This window comes from Mesocricetus auratus, unplaced genomic scaffold (assembly GCF_017639785.1).
Source record: "Mesocricetus auratus isolate SY011 unplaced genomic scaffold, BCM_Maur_2.0 Super-Scaffold_100691, whole genome shotgun sequence".
NCBI lineage: Eukaryota > Metazoa > Chordata > Mammalia > Rodentia > Cricetidae > Mesocricetus > Mesocricetus auratus.
Window position 1 is genome coordinate 55726009 of NW_024429267.1, and position 24682 is coordinate 55750690.

Below are 24682 nucleotides of genomic sequence, written 5' to 3' on the forward strand. Positions count from 1 at the left end.
CGTCACGAGCCCCAGGAAGCGGTGATTGGCCAGCAGCGCGCGCGAGCGCCCGCGGCCCGCCCCCTTGCAGCAGTGCCCCGCCCACCGGTTGACAGGGATGCAAGTCTGGCCTGCAAGTTGGAACAAGAAGGTGAGGGCGCCCAAAGACTCAGACCCTCCAAAACTGGCGACTGTGACCCCAGACTCGGCAGCGGCCCGATGCCCCATGTTTGAGTCCTGGCCCGACTCCGTTCCCACAGGCCACTTCCGCCCTCAGCCACCCACAACCTCCTTGCAGCCTCCGGGAGGCCGAGGCGCCCACAGCCCCTCGCCGAGGTGCCCAGGGCGCCACGTGCCAAGGGGTCTAGCCTCGAGGACGCACTGCTCCGCACAGACTCTCACCCCGACTGCTAATGCGTTCTGCACAGTGCGAGCCGGGTCTGCGGACTCTGCGCGCCGCTCACCGCCTCCTCACTGCCGGGCCCAGCACCCCCTCCGCCTTACCGCACACCCTAGCTCTACATCACCCCAACTCCGTGCCCGAGCCCTTCTGCAGCCTCGCTCCCCAATCCCCTGCGGAACCCTCCATTCCCAGTCCGAGCGTCAGGACGTCCCTCACCCGGAACCCACTAGCGATTGCAAACGTCTCCCACGGCGTCTGGCCTCGGGGTGAATAAAGCTCCCTGGGCCTCAGCCGGCGATCCCGTTGCACCCGGGCCTCCACGGCGCACGCCCGGGGCGCTCATCCATTCGGCGCTCCCCGGCCCACATCCCGATCGCTGAGCCCGCTCCTTCTCCGGGGCTCCACTGCACCCTCCCACCGACCCCGAGGCCCCCCCGCGCCCCGCGCGCGCGCCGCGGCCCTCGGGCCCCAGACCACACCCCGCGCGCTGGGCCCCGGACTCGGCCCCGCACCCCTCTCCCGGACGGGCGGGCGGGCAGCGCCGGCGGCGGTGGAGGCTAGTCCTCGGGCCGGGACACACCCACCCGCCCGCCCTCCTCGCTTTCCTCCCTCCCTCCTGCGCTCCCTCTCTCCCGCCCTCCCGCCCTAGCTCAGCGCTCGCTCCTTCCCTCCGTCGCCCGCTCGCGCTTCCCGCGGCGCCGGGCCTCCCGCTCCGCCTCCCCGAGCGCGGCTCTCCCGGGCGCGGCTCCGGGGTTCATGCTGACGAGGCGGCGGCCGCTCGAGCCCAGAGGCGGCGGCGGCGGCGGCGGCGGCGGCGGGAGCTGGGGCGCGGGCCCCGGCCTCCTCTCTCGGAGCGCGGGGCCGGGCGGCGGGCGCGCCCCGGCGGCGGCGAGCGCCCCACCGCGCCGCGCCCCTGCGCGCCCCCTGCGCCGCGCCCCCGCGCGCCCCCCGCGCCTAGCTTGCGGGGGGGCCGGGCCTGCGGGCGGCCGGCGCTGCGCGCACCCATGGACGGTCCGGCCATCATCACCCAGGTGACCAACCCCAAGGAGGACGAGGCCCGATCTCCCGGCGCGGGCGAAAAAGGTGAGGAGGGGCACCGGCAGCTGCCGCGAGGGGCGTGAGTGCACCCCGCGTCGTCGGAGTTCTCGGTGTGCGCCCGCACGGGCGTGGGGGAGGGGTGCACCGGGCCAGGAGGGTGCGTGGGTGTGGGGTGCGCCTGGAGCAGAGGGAGGCTGCGAGGGTGCGTGTGCCAGCTGAGCTCATGGGAGCGTGCTTGAGCGAGCGAGAAGTTGGGATCGGGTGTGTGCACCGCACAGAGCTGGTCTAAGTGTGCTTGCGGTGCGTGTGGCAGGTTGTGGGTGCACCTGGTGTACGCGCAGGCCAGCTGGGAGACTGTAAGGGCGTGTGTGCTTCTAACAGATTGTGTGTGTTGCCGACAGGCTGTGAGTTTGTGGTCTTACGTGGTGGCCTATGTGCTTCTGTCTGAGAGGTGGTGGATTGTGTGCAGAGCCGCAGCCTGGGGACATCGGGTGTGTGTATGTGCACTCCTGATGGAGTTGGTGTGCGTGTGATTGTGTGCCTACGCTCCCCAACTGGCAGAGCGAATGCACACTGTGTCTCTGCTGTAAGGGTGTGTGTGTGTGTGTGTATCTGCCGCCCTGACCGAGAACCTGTGGTGACCCGAGTGCCCAGTGAGGCCGCCTCTTCAGAATAGTTGGTTGAGCATGTGGAAGGGACTCAGCGCTGACCCCACAACACCACACACACACGAGAACACTTCCTTCTTAGCTCTTGTCTCAGAGCCATCCTGAGAGGGGACTCCAAAGCCTGGCATCTCAGGCCTCCGGTGGCTGAGTGGGAGCTGTCCCTTTGGGGGAGCGGTGGCTGAATGGAAGCTGTCCCTTTGGGGGAGCTGGTTGGGGCGGGGGCCCAGCCGGCAATGGGGTGTTGTGCCTGGCTTGTTTGGGGGCATATTCTGGGCTCAGTCCCTTTCTCTGTTTACTTTTTGCTCTTGGTGTGTTGACCCCTCGGAACTGCCTGGAGTCGCTGTGTGCCCTGCTGCTTGGACAGCCTGTTTTAAAGAGCAGACCAATCTGCCTTGGTTTGTTCTGGTGGCTAACTCACACTTCACTGACCTCCTGCGGTGTGCAGCAGGACACCTGGACCCCCCCCCAGGACCCGCTTGCCCCCTCCACTCTGCATGCCTGAGCAAGGACTGCAGCCCTCCTGGGAAATAGGATGGGGACAGCAGGACAGTCCAGCACCTCCCCACAGGCAGGACCCCTGGGCCAGCCTGGAAAACGCTGAGTCTCCAGAGGATCCCCTCAGGTGGGGATTTGCCTTCCCATTTCACTCCATACACGGTAAACACTGGTCATCTTCTAAATGTAGAGAATTCAAACTCTCCCCAGAAGCCCTCCCTGCCCTACAAACAAGCTTTAAAAACCCTGCAAGAGGGTCTGGTCTGCATCCCACGTCTGCCTGGGGCCTATGGGAATAGCACCCCTGTGGTCTAGCCTTCCCACCATAGGGGCCAGAGTTCTTGGGGGCCCTGGCTGGGTATGTCCCCTCCAGGAGGGTCTCTGAAGGAAACATCAAGAAAGTTTGGTGAACTCGGTGTTCTTCTCTCCTGTGGGCTTTTGAGAGTGAACCCTCAGTTCTTGTAGCAAGAGGTACGGCTGGCGGCGAGGGATACTTGTCAGCACCTGGGCCCTCTGGCTGCTCCGTCACCTCAGAAGCAGGCAATCCCCTGACTGCTCAGATTCCTGAAGCAGTTAAGTTAGTCCATAGAAAAGCCAGACGTTGTACATGTTACTGGAGGCTTGTTGACATTGCTTTTCTGTACAGGCTTTTCACATCTTTAACCGCCTATTTTGTTTCTTTCCAGTGTGAGATTGGTTGCTTGTCAGCTGATTGGGGGAATTCCTTGCCTGCTGTCCTAGGGTGGGGCGCCTGGCTACTAAAAGCATTAAAATCCCACCAACATTTGTTTTTCACTTCAGAAAGTTAACATAATTTTGATCGTGTGTGGTATAGCACAATACTTGAGAATCAATTTTTATTGTTCTTTTTTTAAAAATATTCTTGGCTTGGCTGGGTGGTGGCGGCTCATGCATGCCTTTAATCCCAGCACTCAGGATGCAGAGGCAGGAGAATCTCTGTGAGTTCAAGGCCAGCCTGGTGTACTGATGGGAGTTCCAGGGCAGCCAAGGCTACATAGAGAAACCCCATCTTGGAAAAGAAGACAACTGGGCTTGTTCTTTGACAGCCCCACCTATAAGCAGGGTCTCTTGATCGTCTCCGCCCCCCAGCTCCCCACCCCCCACCCCGCCCCCCTCCAGCACGTGCTCCTCCCACCTTCATGTCTATTTCTGAGAATCAGATTCTGGAGCAGATTCTTGAGAATAATAAAACCACCAAACAGGTTCAGCCGTGCTCCCAGCTTAAGTATGCTGATAATCTTCAGATAGGCAGGACACGCTTTGCATGATTTAAATTAAGACGGTCATTTGGTTATTAAACACTGAGCCCGCAGTGTTCAGAAGTGTTGGTGGTATGAAAACGGCGGATGGTTTAAAATGCTTGCTTTCATTATCTAGTTCCGTCCAATAGGAATGACGGTGACCAGCCAGCCTCTCTGGGATTTGATGGGAGGGTAAGAGAAGACTGAGAACTCTGCCCTGGGGACCCCTGCCCCACAAGCCTTGCTTCAGCACAGATTTGCAAAGGAAGTCTGGAGTGCTGGCAGCAAGCTGAAGCACCTCTTGACACAGCACGTGTGGTGGCTGTCGCTGTCAGATTAGCCCGTCACTGATCTCATTCCTTCCAGTTGGGTTTGATTGGGTTGCTAGGGTGAGGGTACCAGGAACAATCCCCTACCCCCCCCCAATCTAGCTGTTCCTGCTTCCCCATCTCAGAGCACTTAGAAAAGCAGACAAGAGATAGGAGTGAGAAGGCCACGGGGGAGAAAACCCGAATGACTCGTGAATCTGTGAACTCCCATTCCCAGGTCATTCTTGTTAAACATTCAGTGTTCAAATATGACAGATGTTTGGAAGACGGCTCCGATCAGTAGACTTGGGAGAAAGTAAAAAAAAAATCAAATTTTCTTGTCCTTAAGATTGACTTAATTTTTATTTCACATGTATGGGTGCTTTGCCCACACATATGTCCATACACCCATGGGGTGTGGAGGCCAGAAGAGGCCCTGGAACCGGGGTTACAGGTGGCTGGTGAGCCACCATGCAGGTGCTGGGACTGAACCCCGGGTCCTCTGTAGGAGCAGCCAGCTCTCTGAGCCAGCCTCAGGAGTACAGGCGTTTTTAAGTGTGACTTAATACTTACAGGATGAGGAATGCTTTTGGCTGCCGCCTAGGCCGACTGACAAGCGTCCGAGGTCGGCTGCTCCCGTGTTAGAGCCAGCGTCACAGCGATTGTCCCATGTTGCCTCCTGGGCGACACCCCTCTAGTCCCCTAGTCACTCTCAAGGAAGGAAAAGAGACAGAGCCCGCCATGCTTATCCCTCTTAACCCGGAAAGCCGACCATTCCCAGGGACAGCTCGGGAAACTTTTGTGCCTTCATGTTTGATTGGCCTCCTTTAGCCTCAAGCAAAACAGAGGGAATTAACTTTTTACGGCGTGTCTAGCCCATGTAGGAGGAAAAGAAGACCAAAGCAGAGGGGACCAGTGTGGGTGCAGTTGATCCCTGTGTCTGGTCTCTGTCACAGAGGAGTCGTCACCTCTGGGCTCCAGGACATAGCATGGTGATGCCACTGCCGACTGCCCTTGCAGTAGCAACACTCCCAGCCATCCGGGGTCAGCAGGTGAATAAGGCTCAGTCCTGCAGAGCAAACGCCACCAGGCCACAGGAACAGACACGTTACTTCTGCACATGCAGACATGTGACTTTCTGAGACATTTCAAAGCAAGAAGCCTCAAGAATGACAAACAGTGTGATCCTATCTTGTTTAAAAAAATGAAATATGCAGAACTGAACAAATGTCTAGAAACACACACACACACACACACACACACACACAATGTGGGAGGAGCCAGGTGCACAGGGATGATTCTGTCAGGGGCGAAGGCTGAGCAGCGAGTGAAACATTGGTGAAAATGGTGCTTCTGGTTTTGGATGAATTGTTTCTTACTAAGAAAGGGCATTTCCCCTAGCTCTTTGGAAAGAAACCATCCGAAGGAATTGTACAATAACAAAACAAACTCCAAGGAACCTCGATTAATATGCAGAAATACCCAGAACATTTCAGTGCTGGCTAAACAGCTGACTGTTTTGTGGGCTAGTAGGTTTGCTGGAGTTTACCGCAGGCTGGTGTATTTGTGCCCAAAGCTCTGACTCTGCTTCTCATAAATGTTTGTGGCTCTTAGTCTTTTATAAAATACAGCTTAAAAATGTTATTTCATGTGTATGAGTGTTTAGCTTGTGTGTGCAGAGGCCAGAAGAGGGAGTCAGACCAAGGCTGGAGTTAAACACAGCTGTACATTGATTGCCATGTGGTGCTGGGACTTGAACCCCGTTCTCTGGAACAGCAGCTTTTAGTCGTAACTGAGAGCCTCCAACCTTGGAGGTGCTGACAGATCTACCGCAGAGACAAGGTTCTTACAGCAGAAATGATTTCAGACGACGGGATAGATTGAAAGGAGGTTCACACTGAGATTTTGCGGAGGGACTGCGAAACAGGGTCTCAGGAAGTTCAGGCTGCTCAGGAATTTTCTGTGTAGCTAGAGTTAGCCTTTACCTCCTGGGATCGCAGTGACATGCCAGTGTGCCCAGTTAAGTTTTTCAGAGTAAACTTTTTGCCGTGGTTGTGGTTGTTGAGACAGGGTTTCCCACGTAGCCCTGTCTGGAGATCAGGTTGGCCACAAGCTCAGAAATCCCCTGCCTCTGTCTTTCAGTGCTGAGATTAAAGGTGTGCAGTCTACGACAGACTTAAATTCCCCATGCCTGACTTAAACTTCTGTTTAGACATAACTGTAGATTCGTGTTGTTACAAGAAATCACACAGAGGTGTGTGGTGGTGCGTACCTCTATACTCCAACTGCTGAGACCAAGAGCCAGATTCCAGGCTGACCCGTGGATGACCCTTCGCAGAGAAAAGAAAGGGAGTGGTGGGGTCACAGAGACCCTCTGTCTCCTCCGCCCTGGCCCCTTCAAAGTTAAAAGTTTGCAAGACTTTGAATGGTTTCACAGCCAGGGTGTGGAGAGTGACACTAAGGCCGATGTTAGCTTACCAGGAGGCTCACTCCTCCTAATGATGTTACCTGACCAGGAGGCTCACGCCTAATGATGTTACCTGACCAGGAGGCTCACTCCTAATGATGTTACCTGACCAGGAGGCTCTCTCCTAATGTTACCTGACCAGGAGGCTCTCTCCTAATGTTACCTGACCAGGAGGCTCACTCCTAATGGTCTTTGTAGTCTCAGACTTTCCCTTCCTTGCCTGCTCCCCATCCTCAGCACACTGGCAACCCCTACTCTGGTTTCCATTCCAAAATTGTGTCATTTCAGGAATGCTGGCTAGGTGGGATCAGACAGAATGCGATCTTTTCTGTTGGCTTTTTTCCCCAGTGTGATTTCCACAGTCATTCGGTTGCTGCTCGTGTTACTAGTTCGGCTTTCCTTTTTCCTTGCTGTGTAATATTCAGCGGTGTGAGCATACCACAGTTTTGATTGCTCATCCTCTGAAGGAAATTTAGGTTACTTCTAGATTTGGGGTATTCTGAATGAAGCTGTTGTAAACACATGGACATTTTTATTTAAGTGTAGTTACCGGGTCATGAGATGGCCACAAGTTTATTTAAAGTAAACTACTGTTTCCTTGAGTAAACATACCATTTTGCTTTTTGTTTTTTTTTTTTTTTGGGGCAGGGTTTCTCTGTGTAGTTTTGGAGCCTGTCCTGGAACTCTCTCTGGAGACCAGGCTGGCCTGAAACTCACAGAGACCTGCGTCTGAGTGCTGGGATTAAAGGTGTGCACCACCACCACCCGGCTCTGTTTTGCTTTCTTAATAGCAAGAAAGCATCTGTTCTCTAAAGCCTCTTGCGTATTTAATGTTGTCGTTTTAAAAATAATATTATAGCCGTGTATGTGTGTGGTATGTCCTGCCTTGTCGCTGTCTGTCTTATTGCCGTGGGTCTCTCACTGAACCAGGCTTGTGAGGAGGCCCTGCTACCCTCGTGGCTCTGTTACACACAGCACTGAAGTTACAGACTTGTACAGCCACATCTGGCTTTTTAGGTGGGTGCCGGGGATTTGAACGTGACCCTCATGCTTGTACAGCAAGCGCTCCTACCCACCAAGCCATGTCATCCCATTGTAGATAGGGAGTGGTCACCAACCGTATTTTTAAGATTAAATGATGCAGGCTCAGGCGTAGAGTGGAGTAAGACACAGAACTCAGAAGCAGACCCACACAAACACACCCAGCAGATTTTAAACAAGGGTACAGAAGTCCAGAGGAAGAGCAGGGGCTGTGGAGGTGGCACAGATGTTAGGGATGCTTACTCTGGGGGCTGGAGAAATGGCTCAGGGCATTAGAGCACTGGCTGCTCTTCCAGAGGTCCTGAGTTCAATTCCCAACACCCACATGGCAGCTCACAACTGTCTGTAATTCCAGTTCCAGGGGATCCAGCACGCTCACCACAGACATACAAGCAGGCAAAACACCAGTCAATGCTCATAAATTAAATAATAATAATAATAATAATAATAATAATAAACTTTTGAAAAGAATGCAGACTCTGCAAGCATGAGGGCATGAGTTCCAGTCCCCATAAAGGTAGTGAGAAACCACGTGCATCTGTGTAAGGGGTGACAAGGATTCATTAAGCTATTAAAAAGGGAAAAATACACATGAATACAGGATACGGTAAATCCAGTTGCAGAGTCCTTGGAAAGCTGGGGACCCATCACACCCTGCTTCAAGCCCCTGACCTGGTCTTCACCACCCAAGAGAGTGCGCCCCCTCCCGCCTTCCTTTTTAAGAGGTCACATGGCAGGCAGGCGTGAAGTGCCATGTCTGTCAGGCCAGATAGCTCAAGGTCATGCGCAGAGCGAACACCCACTACACAGAACCCATGTAAAAAGCCAGGCACGACTGGTTGGCATCAGGGTTGTATGATTCTTAGTGAACAAATCCTAGTAACGGTCCACTGTGCTCTCTTCTTAAAGCCGTTGCAAGTTTTGATTTGGATGCCCATGTGTTCTGCGTCAGCATGCAGACATATAGTTGATGTTGTGTATTTATCCTGTGTGCTGAGCTGACTGATTTGCTATGAGCTTTTCTGTGAACTCCCACAAGTTTCGATGTACGCTGTCTTGTCAGATGAGTACGTTTGTTTTTCTTCTTCGGGGCTGTATGCTTTTCGTTTATTCTTGCTTTATCACACTGGCTACTAGCTGGTGAGGATGCATGGATGTCCTTGCACGCTCCTGCCTTGGTTACTTTTCTGATGCTGTGATAAAGCCGTAGCCCAGGCATCCTACAGAAGAAAGTTGATTCGGGCTTAATGGTTCCAGAGGGGTAAGAGTCCTTCCCGGCGGGGACACATGGCAGCAGGCAGCAGACGTGGTGGCAGAAGCAGGAAGCTGAGAGCTCACGTCGTCTTCAACCATGTGAGGGAAGTCAAGAGTTCCAGTTGGAAGTAGGCATACGACTTTTTATGTCAGAGCCCACTCCCAGCAATGCACTTCCTTCCAGCCAGGCTGTACCAGCTAAACCTCCCCAGTGTCACCAGCTAGGGACCAAGTGTTCAGATGCCCGACGTTTCCAGTTTAAACCACAATTGACAGCTCCCAAGCTGAAGATTGAGCTCATTGTCTTCCACCAATAGTTATAATACCAGTTGTCACGTTTTATTTTGCTTTGTTATTTTGTTTGTTTGTTTCGAGACAGGGTTTCACTGTGCAGCCCTGGCTGTCCTGGAACTCACTCTGTAGATCACGCTGGCCTTGAACTCACAGAGCTCTGCCTCTGCTTCCTGAGTCACCACCAGGATTTTTGATTCATTGGATTGGTGAAGTTCCCTCTGTCCTGGGTGTTTTCTGAGTTTTATAGATATTGAAGTTTTCCAACCTCGTGAAATATGTCAGGGAGCTCTCTGTCCTATGTTCTGGAAGTAATTGTGTGGGGTTAGTGTGTTAATTTTTTCACAGAAATAATCTGGGTCTGGAGATATTTGGGGGCCAGTTTTTAAATCTCCAAATTCAATTTTTTCAGTAGTTGTAGAGATGCTTGAATAATCTGTCCCATATGGAAAGATTTGTGGTCAAGTGGGTTTCTTGAGATCAGATACATTTCATTTATGCTAACAAATGCCTGAGCATTGAGCTGTCTGTAGTATTTATTCCCTTGCTGTCTTCCCGGTGTGTGCAGAACCAGTAGCAATGAGGGCAGTGGTTGTTTGTAGCCCCATATTATTTTTTGTTAGTCTTGCTAAGGGTGTCTCAGTTTCCGTGGCCTTTGCTCATTGTTTGTTTTTCTCGAGCTTCTGTGTCCAATGTTATAATTTATTTCTGCTACTTGGTTTGATTTGGGTCTGTTTTGCTCCCCCAGCCACCGAGTTTTTGGAGAGAAGTTCAGAGGCCTAGTTTTTTTTGTTGTTGTTGTTATTGTTTTTTTTTTTCTTTCCTGATAAATGTATTTAGTGTCCCAAGTTTCTAAGTACTTCTGTAGTGGCAACCCCCACAGATTTTGTTTTCATTTTCATTTTCATTCAGCTCCATGTGATTGTTAAATGAACTTTAATGTTTGGAGCAGCCTTAGGGTCAGTCAAACTGAGCAGTAAGCTCGACACAGCTCCTGGCGCCAAGTGTGGGCATCCTCCCCCACTGCCAGCACCCAGAGCCGTGTGGTGATTGCGGCTTTATGGCTCCGTATCGACTCGCTCCGTATCGACTCGCTCCGTATCGACTCGTCGTTATCACCCAGCACAAGAAGTACACATTAGGGCTCCCTGTCGCCGTTGTCCATTTTATGAGCTTAGATAAAGGTGCAGTGATAGGTGTCCACGGTCACAGCATCTAACGGGGTGACTTCAGAGCCCTAGAAGCCTTCTGTGTTCACCACGCTTCCCAACCCCCAGTCTCTGGCAACTGCTGATCTTTTCTCCATGGTTTGCCTTTTCTAGAAGGCCATCTGGTTGGAGCCATAGGGCACGGAACCTTTGCAGGTTGGCTTTCTTAATTTACAATGCATTTAGGGTCCCTTCATGTCTTCTCATGGTTTAAAAACTATTTTGGGGGCTTGGAGAGATGGGTTAGAAGTTAAGAGCACTTCCTGCTATTTTACGGGACCGGAGTTCAGATCCAAGCATCCATTTCTAGAGGCTCACAAATGCCTGTAACTTCTGCTACAAGAGATCTGACTCCTTCTCTGGTCTCTGTGTGCGTGCACGCACACAGAGGTGATTACAAATAAATCTTTAAAAAAAAGAATTACTCTGTGTGTGTGTGTGTGCGCGCACGCGCGCGTGCGTGTATGCACACACGTGTATGGGTGTACATGCATGTGTGTGCAGGTAAATGTGAAGACCGGAGGTCAGCATCAGGTGTCTTTCTTTAGGAGCTATTCGTTTTGTTTTTTGAGACAGGATCTCTTATTGGCCTAGAGCTTGAAGCTCACCAATTAGGCTTGACTATGACCCTGACTCGTAGGAATCTGCCCCCTCTGCCTGTCCAGTGCTGGGAATACAGGCGTGTGGCACCATGCCCTGCTCCTGGATCTGGGTTCCGAGGATGGAACTCAGATCTTCATGCCCATACAGCTAGCACTTGTCAAGGCTGCTACATTCCCCATCCCTTCAATTCCGTTTTAGTGTTGAATAGCATTTAGCTCGGTAGATGTACAGCAGTTCAATTATAGTTCACTTGCTGACTGAGGTACAGCGGGTTTGCCTCTGACTTTTGACAAAATGAACAAGTTTACTATGAACAACTGTGTCCACGTCTTTGGTAGAGACAAGTTTTGGATTCATCTGGGTACCCAGATGAGATTGTTATGCTTAGAGTATTGAGTTGAGTTTTAAAGGAAACTGCTGCAGTTTCCAAAGTGGCTGTGTAATCGTTAGTTCTCATTAGTTTAATCATGATGCATCTTGGCATGGATTTCTTTGCTTTGTATGTTTCCAGTTCATTTTGCTTCTTGGGTTTAGGTCTCTTGGCCAAATTTGGGGAGTGTTCAGCCGTGATTTCCCGAGTCCTTTTCCAGCCCTACCCATTCTTATCCGCTGAGATGCCAGTGATACCAAGATCCTTTTTTTTTTTTAATGAAGATTTGTTTACTTTTATTCTATGCGTATGGATGTTTTGCCTCTTTGTGTGTGTGCGCTTGGAACCCTCCGGAACTGGAGGTGTAGAGTACTGTGAACCATGATGTGGCTGCTGGAAATGGAACCTGTGTCGTCAGCCAGAGTGGCGAATTCCTGTGTTCCGCGCCACCTCCCCAACCTCCCTGGTCACTTTTGTTATTGTCGTCAGTGCTGCTCTAGTGAGTTTTTTTCCTTTTCTTTCAGTCTCCCCTTGCTCAAGCTGGGTAGTTTCTGTCGTTCTGTCTTCAGGCTCTGCCATAGAACCTATCCGCCGGGATATTTTTTTAATCACACGTCTGTTAACGTGTGTGGTGTGGTGTGGTGTGGTGTGGTGTGCACACGGGCACAGGGTGCTGACGCCAGCTGTCTTCCTCGCCTGCTCCTGACCTTACATCTTGAGGCAGGCTCTGTCACCCGAACCCGCAGCCCACTGTTTTTCTGATCCAGCCGACTTGCTCCGGGGAGCCTTTGCCTCCCTTTGCTCTGGGGGCTGCAAACACATCGCCGTGCCCGCCCGGAATGTGCGCAGCTGCTGAGGGTCTGAACCCTGGTCCTCACACTTGTGTGGCAAGTGCGTGACCCAGCGAGCCTTCCCCCAGGTCCCCAGGCACGCACCCTTTAATTCTAAGATTCTGCTTATTCTGCAGTCTCTCCGTCTCTCAGACTTTCTGTCCCCCCCCCCCCATTGTTTTCAGTGTGCTTCAGTTGCTTGTTGAGGAGTTTCATCATGGCCGCTTTGAAGTCTTCGTCAAGTGAGCCTGTCTCTGTTATCATGGCGTTTCCATCTGCTGGTTGCTCATTTTCATTCAGTTTGAGATGTGTCCTGGGTTTCGGCGTAACAAGGGAATTACAGTCAAAACCTGGAGGTCTTCATGTTCTGTCAAGACTCCGGGTCTTGCTTAAGTCTTCTGTCTTAGCTTTCTCTCGCTCGACTCCAGCAAGAAAGGGAGCCCCGCCTTGCTCCTGTTCTCCCCGTTGGCTGGGCAGAGAAGGGCGGTCAGTGTCCACGAGTCTTTAATAGGCTACAAAGGACTGGTCTCATTATCTCGATGGGTATTGAAAGCCCTGGCTCTTCCCACGCCTCCGGTGATACCATCCTGGTGGAAGGGGGGTTGTGTCTTATGCTTGGGTCAGGGTGGAAGTCCCTACTGGCCATGTGGTTGCCACTTACATCCCTGGGCTCATTACCAACCCTGCTCTGTCCTTGGCCATCTTTGTCCCCACCAGGGTTAGTGACATAGGTCATTATGCCTGATGAGAGTAGAGTCTTGGTTGGTAGCCCTGCTATTTGCTGGCATTTATGGTGCAGGTCTGCTGGGTGTGAGTATGTGTGTATGGGGGCAGTGTTGGGTTGCAAACCAGTGATTATTATCTAAAATATTTTGGTCTTTCCAGATTTCCCTTTCATCATCTGGCCTCTGGGTTACAAAGAGAAGGTTTTTCTGGGACATTTGTCTGTAGCCATGCTTTTTTTTTTTTTTTTCACAAGCAACTCCTTTGAGCAGTGGGTCTTAGATCCATGAGGCAGAAGGGGTCCCCAGGGAAATTTTCTCCAGGACTCATGGTCATTACCTGGCTTGCCTTCTTTCTGCTTTTCAAGATTGACTCATTTGTCCCTGATACAAAGTCCAGAAGGGTTAATTGTGTTTAGTGGGAAGGAAGTGAGTATAACAACTCAGTCTTCCTGGAAGTCCTCCCTCAATTATCGGTGAGTCTCAGCCAAATTAAATACTGAGTTTTAATTATGCAATGGTTTTGATACGGGGTGTCACTCCCATGCAGCCCAGGGTGGCTTTGAACTCTCCGTTCTCACACCTCAGTGCCGAGGAAACAGGCGTGTACCACCAGGACCAGCCAAATTAGACACTTTAAAGACGAGAGTGAGGAAATGACCCTTTTAAAGGTTCCTTTCAAGGGTGGGTGAGATGACTCAGTGGCTAAAGATGCCGCCCACCAGCTTTGCAAGCTGAGTCTGACCCCCAGGACCCGCGTGGTGGGAGGAGAGGACCGACTCCTGAAAGCTGTCCCCTGACCTCCACACGTGTGTCGTGCCGTGTGCCCAACCTAGAAACAGATAAGCAGTTGTAAGACATTTATATTTTATTAGAGTTTATAAAAATATTTACTTATTTTTAATTTATGTGTGCAGGTGTTTGGCCTGCATGTATGGCTGCCCGCCACTCTCGCATGCCTGGTGGCCACAGAGGCCAGAGGAGGGGGTCAGATCCTTGTCAACCGGAGTTGCAGATGGCTGTGAGCCTGCGTGTGGGTGCTGGGGACAGAGCCTGGGTCCTCAGCAGAAGCAGCCAGCGCTCTCAATCACTGCATTCTCTCTTCAGCCCCAAACACTCAAGCTCCTTAAAAGTAAAGACTTACCTCGATATTATGCTAGTGAGCAGCGTAAAACTCAAGTTCTCTCTCTCTTTTTTTTTTTTTTTTTTCGTTTTTCGAGACAGGGTTTCTCTGTGGCTTTGGAGGCTGTCCTGGAACTCGCTCTGTAGACCAGGCTGGCCTCGAACTCACAGAGATCCGCCTGCCTCTGCCTCCCGAGTGCTGGGATTAATCAAGTTCTCTTGATGCTTTCAATATCTTAAAAATTATTAGCCGGGTGTGGTGGCACACACACTTTAATCCCAGCCCTTGAGAGGCAGAGGCAGGCAGATCTCAGTGAGTTTGAAGCCAGCCTGGTCTACATAGCAGGTTACAAGCCAGCCAAGGACATGGTCCATAAAAACAACAACAACAACAAAACCCAACAACAACAACAAAAAAAAAAAACAAAGAGCAAAAAGATAAGAATGAATTCAAGCAGGATTGCTGGGACACCAGCAATTTGACCAGCCTTGAAAGGGTTAATTCATAAGCTTTGACCTTCACATAAAAATTAAGCTCCAAGTTCCCCAGTGTCCTAATGTAAAATGTATTTTACTTTTTTTAGCTGCTATTCTGTTTGGTTAGTGAGAATGTTCAGCTTCATGTCTTTAATTTTATTTCTCAGTTAAGAAACTCTCCATTTAAGTAAACAGAAATGCCTTCTTGGAATTGTGGATCTGGATTTAGTGCATATGGCTGTGAGACAGAGCTTCCGGCCAGCGACTGTGAAAGTCTGCCTTGGAAGTGGGTCTGTGTGCTCTAGAAACTTGCCCCAGGAGGGGAAAAAAAAAACCTTTGCGACATCAGGACAGGGTTCTCAGAAGGGACCTCTTGCCTTAGAAGATTTTATTTTTCAACCAAAGGGCTTTTAAAACCCTTTCTGTACTGCGGGAGGGGCATGCGGGCACTGAAGGAAGACGGAGTCGTGCCAAAGGACTTCAGGCCCCTGGACCTTCCAGCCAGTAAGTGGCAGAGAAAGGGAGAGGACCAGCCACAAGTGAGTCTGCGCACACATTTAAATACGTGCACGTGTAAAGATCCCTCCTGCCGCTGCTGCAGAGGAGGTGAGGACCCAGGCCAGGGGGGTCTGCATACCGGAAAGGGCAGCGAGAACGCTCTTACATAATGCTGAAATTATAGTGTACACCTTAGAACTTATTTTCCATGTCTGAAATCCTTACTCATCAGACTTTAAATGTTAAGATTGGGGTATGGGTGTGTGGGGGAGGAGGGCTTTTTAAAAAATCTCCTTTCTTGGGCTGGGAAGATGGCTCAGTAGAAAAATCACTTGTTACATAAACTTGAGGGCCAAAGTCCTGATCCCTAGGACCCATTGTCACTGCCAAATGGGAGTGGTGGCTTGCCTTTAATTCCAGCAATCTAAAGGTGGAGAGGGATCACAGAGCCGGCTGTCTACCCAGACTGCCTGAGAGTCCCTGCCTCAGTGAATAAGGAAGAGACAGTCAAGGATGCTACAGCCTCAGGCCTCCACACACATGCACACACATGTCAGTGTGAACCCACACACACATGCACACACATGTCAGTGTGAACCCACACACACCCCCCACACATGCACACACGTCAGTGTGAACCCCCCACACACACATGCACACACATGTCAGTGTGAACCCACACACATGCACACACATGTCAGTGTGAACCCACACACACATGCACACACATGTCAGTGTGAACCCACACACACATGTCAATGTGACCCCCCCCACACACGTATGGACACACCTTTTTCTCTTTACCGTTCAGTATGTCTTTCCTATCCTCAATTTTGCTTTTCTCTAAATGGGAATACAGAAGTGATTTGCTAAGAAACTAAGCAGGTATATGTCTTCCTAGCTCCGTGCTAACAATGCATAGCGGAGCAAAGACTCAGGAGCCCCTTGAAGCTCTGGGTTGGGATGTGGACATCTGGGTTTGGAATCACAACTGCGCACACTGATGGTATAATCCTCCTGCACCAGGGCCCAATCAAAAACTGTCTTTATTCTGCCTAGGATTATGCAATTCCCTAACAGTGCGTGTTGATTCTGAGTAGCTGTGTCAAATCAAAAACTGAAAGGTTTCTTTGTAATTATAATTTGTATTAAGGCTGTTTGCCAGAATGTTCCCAAATCCTTGTACTGTAGAGCACTTTAAAAATTGAAGAGAAGTGGTTGAACATTTGATGGCTGGAGCTATTCTTACTTTTCAAAATTAGTACGGAACCAAAGACCACAGGGCGATGTTCCAGCCTCCTGAAGAACAATCTGCTTTACCTTGTCAGCATGGCTTGATAAATGTAGCCTCGTAGGGCCAATACGAAAGAATATTGTGCTGCAAATTGCACTTCATGTATTCCAACCAAGATTTGGTTTTCATGCTTGGCTGTAAGTTTGTTCTGAGTGTTGGGCTTGTTTAAGCCGAAGACAGAAACCATTGGCTTTGAGTCCAAAGACCTCGGTTAAGGCCATACTCTCTTCCTCCTTCTTCAGGAAACGGAACATACTCACTTTTGATTACAGTAGTACATCTAATGGCAGTCATCAAGCAATTCTAAAATCTGTATTGTTGTCACTCTGTCTGTTGTGCAAGCGCCAGCAACTGGGTGTGTGTGTGTTCGTGTATGTGTGGGTTCATATGTGTGTGCACGTGTGTGTATGTTCATATGTGTTCATATGTGTGTGTATATGCATGTGGAGACCAGAGATCATCCTTGGGTGTGATCCCTTGAGTCCTAGCCGCCTTGCTTTTTGGGACAGGGTTTCTTGCTTAGCCTGGGTGTCATTAGTTAAGCTGGACTGGCCAGGCCATGAGCCCCAGAAACATCCCTGTCTTTACCTCCCCAGCTCTGCTGCTGTACCCCAGCCCTTTGTGGGTTGTGGGGATCCCACTCTGGCCCTTGTGCCTCCGGACACTAACTGAGCTAACCATCTCCCCAGCCCAAGAATTAATTTTTCTAGAACACTACCATAGGCCTAACTTCTCCCCTGATTGATTTCTGAACCTTGTTGTTTTCTTTGAAACAGGGTCTCACTGTCTAGCCCAGGCTGGCCTGGAGCTTGCAATCCTGCTTCAAGCCTTGAGATACAGACATGTGGTGTCACACTTGATCTCCTTGATTCTACATTTAATATGTGTGTCAAGGTAAATTTGCAGAGAATAAAAACACAAGTTTACAGCCATGGAATCCACCGTCTCTATCAAGATAAAATGTTTCCACTGGCCCTTCTCTCTGGCAGTCCCCTTTTGATTCCAAGCAGCCATGTGACCGTCCCTGTTGATATGCTGCTTATCTGTCTTTGGTATTGTCATTTCATTTGAGTGTCTTATCAAGCTGTGCGGTTTTGGCTCTTTGTTTGCCTTGGCTCCGGAGACAGAACCCAAGGCGTGTGCATGTTAAGTACCTGCTCTTCAGCTGTCCCAAGCCCAACGCCCTAATGATGCAGAGAGTCCTACTTCTAAAATTTTCAACTAGGTTGTTTGATTTCTTACTAGTGATCTGTTTTTAATACAGATTGAAATTCAAGTACTTTTTCTATGTGTTTTGCAAAATTTTCACCTAGAATATGCAGTTCTGGGGAATAACCCAGGGCCTTGAACATTCCGTTCCCTAACCCCACCACACACACCTTAACACACACACACACACACACACACACACACACACCTTAACACACACACACACCTTAACACACACACACACACCTTAACACACACACCTTAACACACACACACACACACACACACACACCTTAACACACACACACACACACACACCAGCTGCAGCAACGGCTCATCAGTTAAGAGCATTTGCTGCTCTTGCAGAGGAACTGGGCTTGGGTCCAATACAGACACCCTCTTCTGGCCTCTGTGGGCACTGCATACATGTGATGCATAGACACACATGCCAGTAAAACACCCACACACATAAAATTAACGTAAATAAATCTTTCATATTAAAAAAACCCACATAATGTAAAATTTCACCATTTAGAGTGTACAGTTCACGGGTACCAAGCACACATTTATGCTGCTGTACAGCCGTTGCTCCCTCCATCCCTGTAATTCTTTCATGTCGTAAAATTGGCAGTATCTGCTAAGTGGTGTACCGGCGTTTTCCCTGTCCCCGTATTCCCTAGCAACCACCACCCTGCCTTCTGTCTCTGTGCCCTGATGCTCCGTCCTTCCTTAGATCTTTTGGGAACTTGTTTGCCTCACTTTAACAAAAAACGCCCTCGGACTTCATCCATGGCCCGGTGTGTGTGTGTGTGTGTGTGTGTGTGTGTGTGTGTGTGTGTGAGAGAGAGAGAGAGAGAGAGAGAGAGAGAGAGAGAGAGAGAGAGAGAGAGAGAGTTTCTTCCCGGCACACACTGTTATGTCAGAAGGAAGTTGTGAATATTATTCATCTTTAATTTTAAAGGTAAATGGCATTCCTCGTCTGTATCGGGCCTCTTCACTTTTCCACTCATCTGTTTGTGGGCGCTCTGGTCGCTTCTGCGGTTTAGTGTCTGTGAACGCTGCTCTGAACCCTGGGGTACAAACGTTCTGAGTTCTTGTCGCTTCTGCGGTTTAATGTCTGTGAACGCTGCTCTGAACCCTGGGGTACAAACATTCTGAGTTCTTGTTGCTTCTGTGGTTTAGTGTCTGTGAACGCTGCTCTGAACCCTGGGGTACAAACGTTCTGAGTTCTTACTTTAGGGCTCAGCGTTTATGCTTACGTGCAGAACTGCTAGACCCACTGACGGTTAGTTGCTCTTGGCGTGTTTTGAGGACCCTCCACGCTGCTCTTCAAGGCATCCCCTACAGCGCCAGCGTCCCAGAGTCTCCCTTCTGCGTTTTGTTTGCTGCGCTTGCTTGCTTGTTTCCTTGGAGTCAGGGAGGGTTGGGGCAGACTTCCTTTATCGCCTAGGCTTGGACTGCTCTCAGTCCTACCTCAGCCCCCAGCGTCCTGAGGTTGCAGCACGAACCACCAGGCCCAGCTTTTCTGGGTTTTGGTAGTAGATGTCCTCATAGCTGGGAGTGTCACGGGTGTCTCTCGAGAGTGGGGATCTCTAATTTGGATAAAATCTAACTTGAGTCACGTTTACAGTGTCATGTTGATGGCTTTGCTTTGCTAACCCAGAGATTTTCTCCTAGAAGTTTTTTTTTTTGGAGGGGGCGGGGAGGGGGGAGAGCAGTTTGCATCATTTCTGTGTTTAAACTGTCTTAAGTAAAATATATGGCATGGATTGAGGTCTGTTTGTTTTAAAGTTGTTTGTTTGACAAGGTTTTTCTGTGTAGCTCTAACTGTCCTGGAACTCTGTAGACCAGGCTGGCCTCCAACTCACAGAGATCGGCCTGCTTCTGCCTCCCCAGTGCTGGAACTAAAAGTGTGCACCACCATGCCCAGCTCTTAAAGAGACTTTAATATAGGCTTACACACAGGATTAGGAGAGAAAGAACTACGCAGAAGAAAAGTCATATGTAAGGAAAGGGAAAGACTCCTGAAGGGGAGAGTCAGCCACCTGTGTGAGATAGTATCTCTCACTGACCTCATTAAGTGGGCTAGACTGATAGCCAGCCACCCACCTGTCCCCACCTCCCCAGAACTGGGAGTTCAAGTGAGCACCATCAAACTGGCTTCTTTTTTTTTTTTTTTAATATGGCTTCTGGGGATTAAATTCAAGTCACTTAACCAACTGAGCTGTCTCCTCAGCCCTAGGTGATGGATGTCTTTGAGCCTTCAGTTCATAGTGGTGAATACCTGCTAGAGTTGTTAAGAGAACTAAGTGATGCGTCAAAGGCATTTGCCAAATACACAAACACCTACCAGACATTCCAGATTAACCATTATTGTTATCTCAGATTGCTTACTCAGTCAGTATTTGTTGAGCAACACTCTGTCCTGTTCGACCCCAACAGGTTCCAGAATGCACACATGAATAGACCTCGCTATTTTATTTCAAAAATGCTTATTGCATTTATTGTGTGTGTGTGTGTGTGTGTGTGTGTGTGTGTGTGTGTGTGTGTGTGTGTAAATCAGAAGATAACTTGTAGGAACGGGTCTCTCTACCTTGCGGGTCCCAAGGATCAATCAGGTCATCTGTCTTAGTGGAAAATGCCTTTACTCACTGAGCTATCTCACTGGTCCTGGCTATTTTGAGATACTTGAGCGTAGTGCTCTAGGGAAGGGATGTACAAAGAACCACGCACGCTGTACCTCCATGACTGACGTGTGTTAAGCTGTCTACATGTGTGTCTTATTCCATGCTGCTTTAGGGTGTCAGTATTGCCCACCACATGGCAGAGGAAGCCAAGTCTCAGAGGAGTTTGGTAGCTCACTCTGATGGGCTGTACACGCACGCGATGGGAAAGCTGGGAGTTAACCCTGGTCTGTCTGACCCTGGAGTTAAAAGGAAGCTTGAAAAATACACGGAGACTGCTACAAGCCCTTTCTTTCGATTTATGAAAGACGGCAGCTACACTTCTCCGGAAGTTGCCTCTTGCGCCTGCCGCAGGCAGCTTTTAATGGGATACATTCCTCGGCTCACCCAAGATGACAGACCACATTCTCTTAGGATGTGGTTTCTTCTGTCTGTTATCTATAGAATGAACTGTTTCCTTGATTCTTGCTGTTATATCATGACACTCTTTTTTTTTTTTTTTTTTGGTTTTACGAGACAGGGTTTCTCTGTGGCTTTGGAGGCTGTCCTGGAACTAGCTCTTGTAGACCAGGCTGGCCTCGAACTCACAGAGATCCGCCTGCCTCTGCCTCCCGAGTGCTGGGATTAAAGGCGTGCGCCACCAACGCCCGGCTATGACACTCTTAAAGTTAGCTTATGAACCATAAATACTGGACGTGAGAGATACTGAACTTTATCATAAAAGTCAGGGATCCTGGGGCTGGAGAAATGGCTCAGTTGGTAAGGTGCTTGTCATGCAAGTATGGAGACCTGAGTTCGGTCTCCAGAACCATACAAAAGGCCAGGCATGACAGTACACACCTGCCTCAGGGAGGCAGAGACAGGAAAAGCCTTGGGGCTTCCCCAGCTGGTATAGCCAAATCTGCCAGCACTTGGTTCAGTGAGAGACCATTTCTTAAAACAAGGTAGACAGTGATTAAGGAAGACACTTGAAGTCAACTTCTGGTCTCCATGTACATGTACAAGTATGCACATGTATTATACACATACACTGCGCATGGACGTATACATATACCCCCCCCCCAGGAATCCAATGCCATTGATTTCTAAACCCGTGGAAGAAGGGACACCCTGACCTTCATTTGTCCCAGGCACATGACCTCTAGGTACACAAGTAAATAAAGAGGAGCTTTGGAGTTTTTTCCTTTTCTTCCTCTTTTTGTTGTTTTTGTTGAGATAGGGTCTCACTGTGTAGCTTTGGCTGTCCTGGAACTCACTCTGTAGACCAGGGTGGTCTTGAACTCACAGAGATCCGCCTGCCTCTGCCTCCCGAGTGCTGGGATTAGAGGCGTGTACCAAGGTGGGATATTCAGTATGGGAAAAAGCATTCCAGGGAGGCTCTTAAAGAAAGCCCAGTCCCACTGTATTGGTCAGAGCTCTTAACTGCAAACCACAGAATCCAACTACATTAGACTTCAGTGCCTTTTAGACACTCTGGATGACCAGGAAATGCTGAGCTCCACATGGAACTCTCCTACTGAGGTACACCTCGGACCCCACCTGCTCATGATCCCACTTAGGGCATCTCCATTACAATGCTGGCATTGTCTGAAGTGAAATAATTCCATTGTTAAAAATAAAAGAAGGTAATTTCTCTAAAGTCCACTGGCCTCTCTTTGAAGAAGCAGGGCTGAAATCTGATTGGAAGAAGCCACAGAAAAACAAAATTCTAAATAAACAAATTGAGGCATACCTCGTGAGGATTGTATTGCCAGTACAAAAGCATTTTGTTGTCTGTGATGAGTGTACTTATGTGCACACATATGGGTATGAGCGTGTGAGGACACACCACAGAGAATATGCAGAGATGGGAGGGCAGCAGGTGCTGTCTTGGACGCCCACCTTGTCCGAGCCGGGCTAGCTGGCCCCAGCTCCCGCCTCACTCCGGGAGTGCTGGGATTGCAGCCGTGCTGTCCTGAGCCAGTGCTGGGATTGGGCGTGCTGTCCTGAGAGAACACTGGGATTACAGGCGTGCTGTCCTGAGAGAACACTGGGATTACAGGCGTGCTGTCCTGAGAGAACACTAAGGTTACAGCCGTGCTGTCCTGAGCCAGTGCTGGGATTGCAGCCGTGCTGTCCTGAGAGAATACTAGGATTGCAGGCGTGCTGTCCTGAGAGAACACTAAGGTTACAGCCATGCTGTCCTGAGAGAATACTAGGATTGCAGGTGTGCTGTCCTGAGAGAACACTGGGATTACAGGCGTGCTGTGCAGCCTGCCTGCCTATGTTCACGGAATTGAAACATGGTCCCCATGACCGCACAGCAAGCACATGGCCCACTGACCCATCTCTCGAGCCCTCTGTAATGTTTTCTTAACAAGGGCTTTTTAAAAATGCTTAAAGGCATATGTAACAAGACATGAAATTTCTCCAGAGATGGGTAGGTGAGTACATAGTTCCAATATGTGTTTGCTAAATTTATCCCCTGTATTTCTCATAGGTTTAAATTTTTCATAATGAAAAATGATCAATCCTGGGCTCTGGTTGAAGATTAGCATCAATTTTTAAAGACTTTACCTCTGCACATGGAAATGAATTCCAAAAACTGGGGAAGATGCAGTCACTGCATTTCGTTGGTTCCTTTCCCAAAAGGAGAGTGTTCAAGAAGGTGGTCAGAAATTTAGGATGATCTTTCCCACAGGGAGTCAGGCTTGGTGCTGACTCAGCTGTCCCAGGCTACCCCCTGGACTGCGTCGGCCCTCAGTCTTATCTTTTTTTTTTTCCTCGACACAGGGTTCTGTGTGGCTTTGGAGGCTGTCCTGGAACTAGCTCTTGTAGACAAGGCTAGTCTTAAACTCACAGAGATCCGCCTGCCTCTGCCTCCCGAGTGCTGGGATTAAAGGCGTGCGCCACCACCGCCTGGCAGTCTTGGTTTTTTGTTTTGTTTTGTTTTTTTCTGGTGACCTTCCAAAGGGTGTTGTCAGGGTTTGGTTTGTAGCTCTACTTTGTGTCAAGCGCCAGCTACAAAAATGCCTTGAATGTCCTGTTTACAAATATACAGTCCGGTGGTCTGAGCGTGTCGTCAAAGGGTAGATTGCTTAATATGCTGGTTCCACTGTTACGCCAGGGGTTTATTTTAGGAATAAAGGTCTTGAAATTTTCAGTCAAGTTCTTCATGTTAAGGAAAGCAAAAATCATTTTAGAGAAAGAACGAAGACATGTGTGAAATGAAAAGTCAAGACCAGTCCTCTTAAAACAGTGGTTCTCAACCTTCCTAACGCTGCAACCTTTTAATATAGTTCCTCATGTTGTAGTGACCCCAAACCATAAAATTATTTCATTACTGTAGTTTTGATGTTATGAGTCCTAATATACATGTCTGATATGCGTGATATCTGATATACGATCCCTAAGGGGGTTGTGACCCATAAATTGAGAATCACTGTCTTAAGAGCAACCCAGCCTGTCTGAAGACCCTTAGAATCCATAGCATGGATGTCTGTTATGAGTCACCTGATGGGTTTTCGGTTTGGACTAGGATTCTGGTTTCCCGGTGGTCTAGGTTACCTTTAGCCCTGTTTCTTTAGGCAGGAATCTTCAAGCCAGAGTTCACAGATTCCCCAAGTGGTCCAGGAACCGAAAATTCAGTGAATCCGTGGACTTGCGTGGAAGGCGAGAACAACCCAATGTAGTGTTTAACAAAGCCCGTGATCTTCCATCTCGTTCAGAAGAGGCTTGTCCTCTTGTTGAAAGCCCTCTGGGGGCTCTGGTACTACGGTGACGCTGGGCCTCAAAAAGCAAGCTTGGGAATTTTGTTCTTTGGCAAACTTGGTGTGAAGCCAGTGCTGTTTTTCTGTGTGTTTTTAAGCTGCATTTTTGTGTGTGTTCACGCGTGCATGTTCGAGTGTATGTGTGCACGTGTGCCCAGGTGTACCCGCATGTTAGGCGCGTGCATGTGGAAGCCAGATGCCTTCCTCAGGTGCTCCCTTATTTTTTTTGAGGCAGGCTCCCGCTGAAGCTGGAACTTGCAGGTTGGGCTGGACTACCCAGCCAGCAAGCCCTAGGGATCCTCCTGTCTCTGCCTCCCCGGTGCTGGAATAGCAGGCCCATGCCAGCACACCTGGCATTTTAGTGTGGTTTCTGCAGAACCAAACTCAGGTCCTCTCACCGAGCCACCTCCCCAGACTGTTTATTTTATGAATAGTAGAACGCATTTGTAAAGCCCTTGGGGCCTGGAGTTTCTTTGTAAGCAAGCTCTTCAGTGCAGATTTAATTTAATTGATGGATACAAGACTAGTCTATTTCTTCTTGTATCAGTTTTAGCAAGTTTCTTCTTCCTAGGAATCTGTCCATTTGGACCATGGTTTGGAAGTGATAGGTGTGGAGCTGGCCATGGTGGCTCACACCTTTAATCCCAGCACTCCAGATGCAGAGGCATTGGATCTACAAAAAGCCAGCCATTTACAGTCAGGTACCCCGA

At 49.6% G+C, this 24682-nt stretch overlaps 1 protein-coding gene across 2 annotated transcripts in view; it reads left to right on the forward strand.

Moving 5' to 3' along the window:
• Positions 1-1315: 1315 nt before the first annotated feature.
• The window catches only part of Ctdspl (CTD small phosphatase like), a 115690-nt gene continuing 92323 nt past the window's right edge, over positions 1316-24682 (forward strand). Inside the window, exon 1 of one of the 2 annotated variants that reach the window (XM_021234196.2) lies at positions 1316-1465. In XM_021234196.2, the coding sequence (XP_021089855.1) occupies positions 1387-1465 (79 nt within the window). In that variant the 5' untranslated portion in view covers positions 1316-1386. The remainder of the gene's footprint in view (positions 1466-24682) is intronic. The other variant, XM_005082353.4, reaches the window with a different exon arrangement.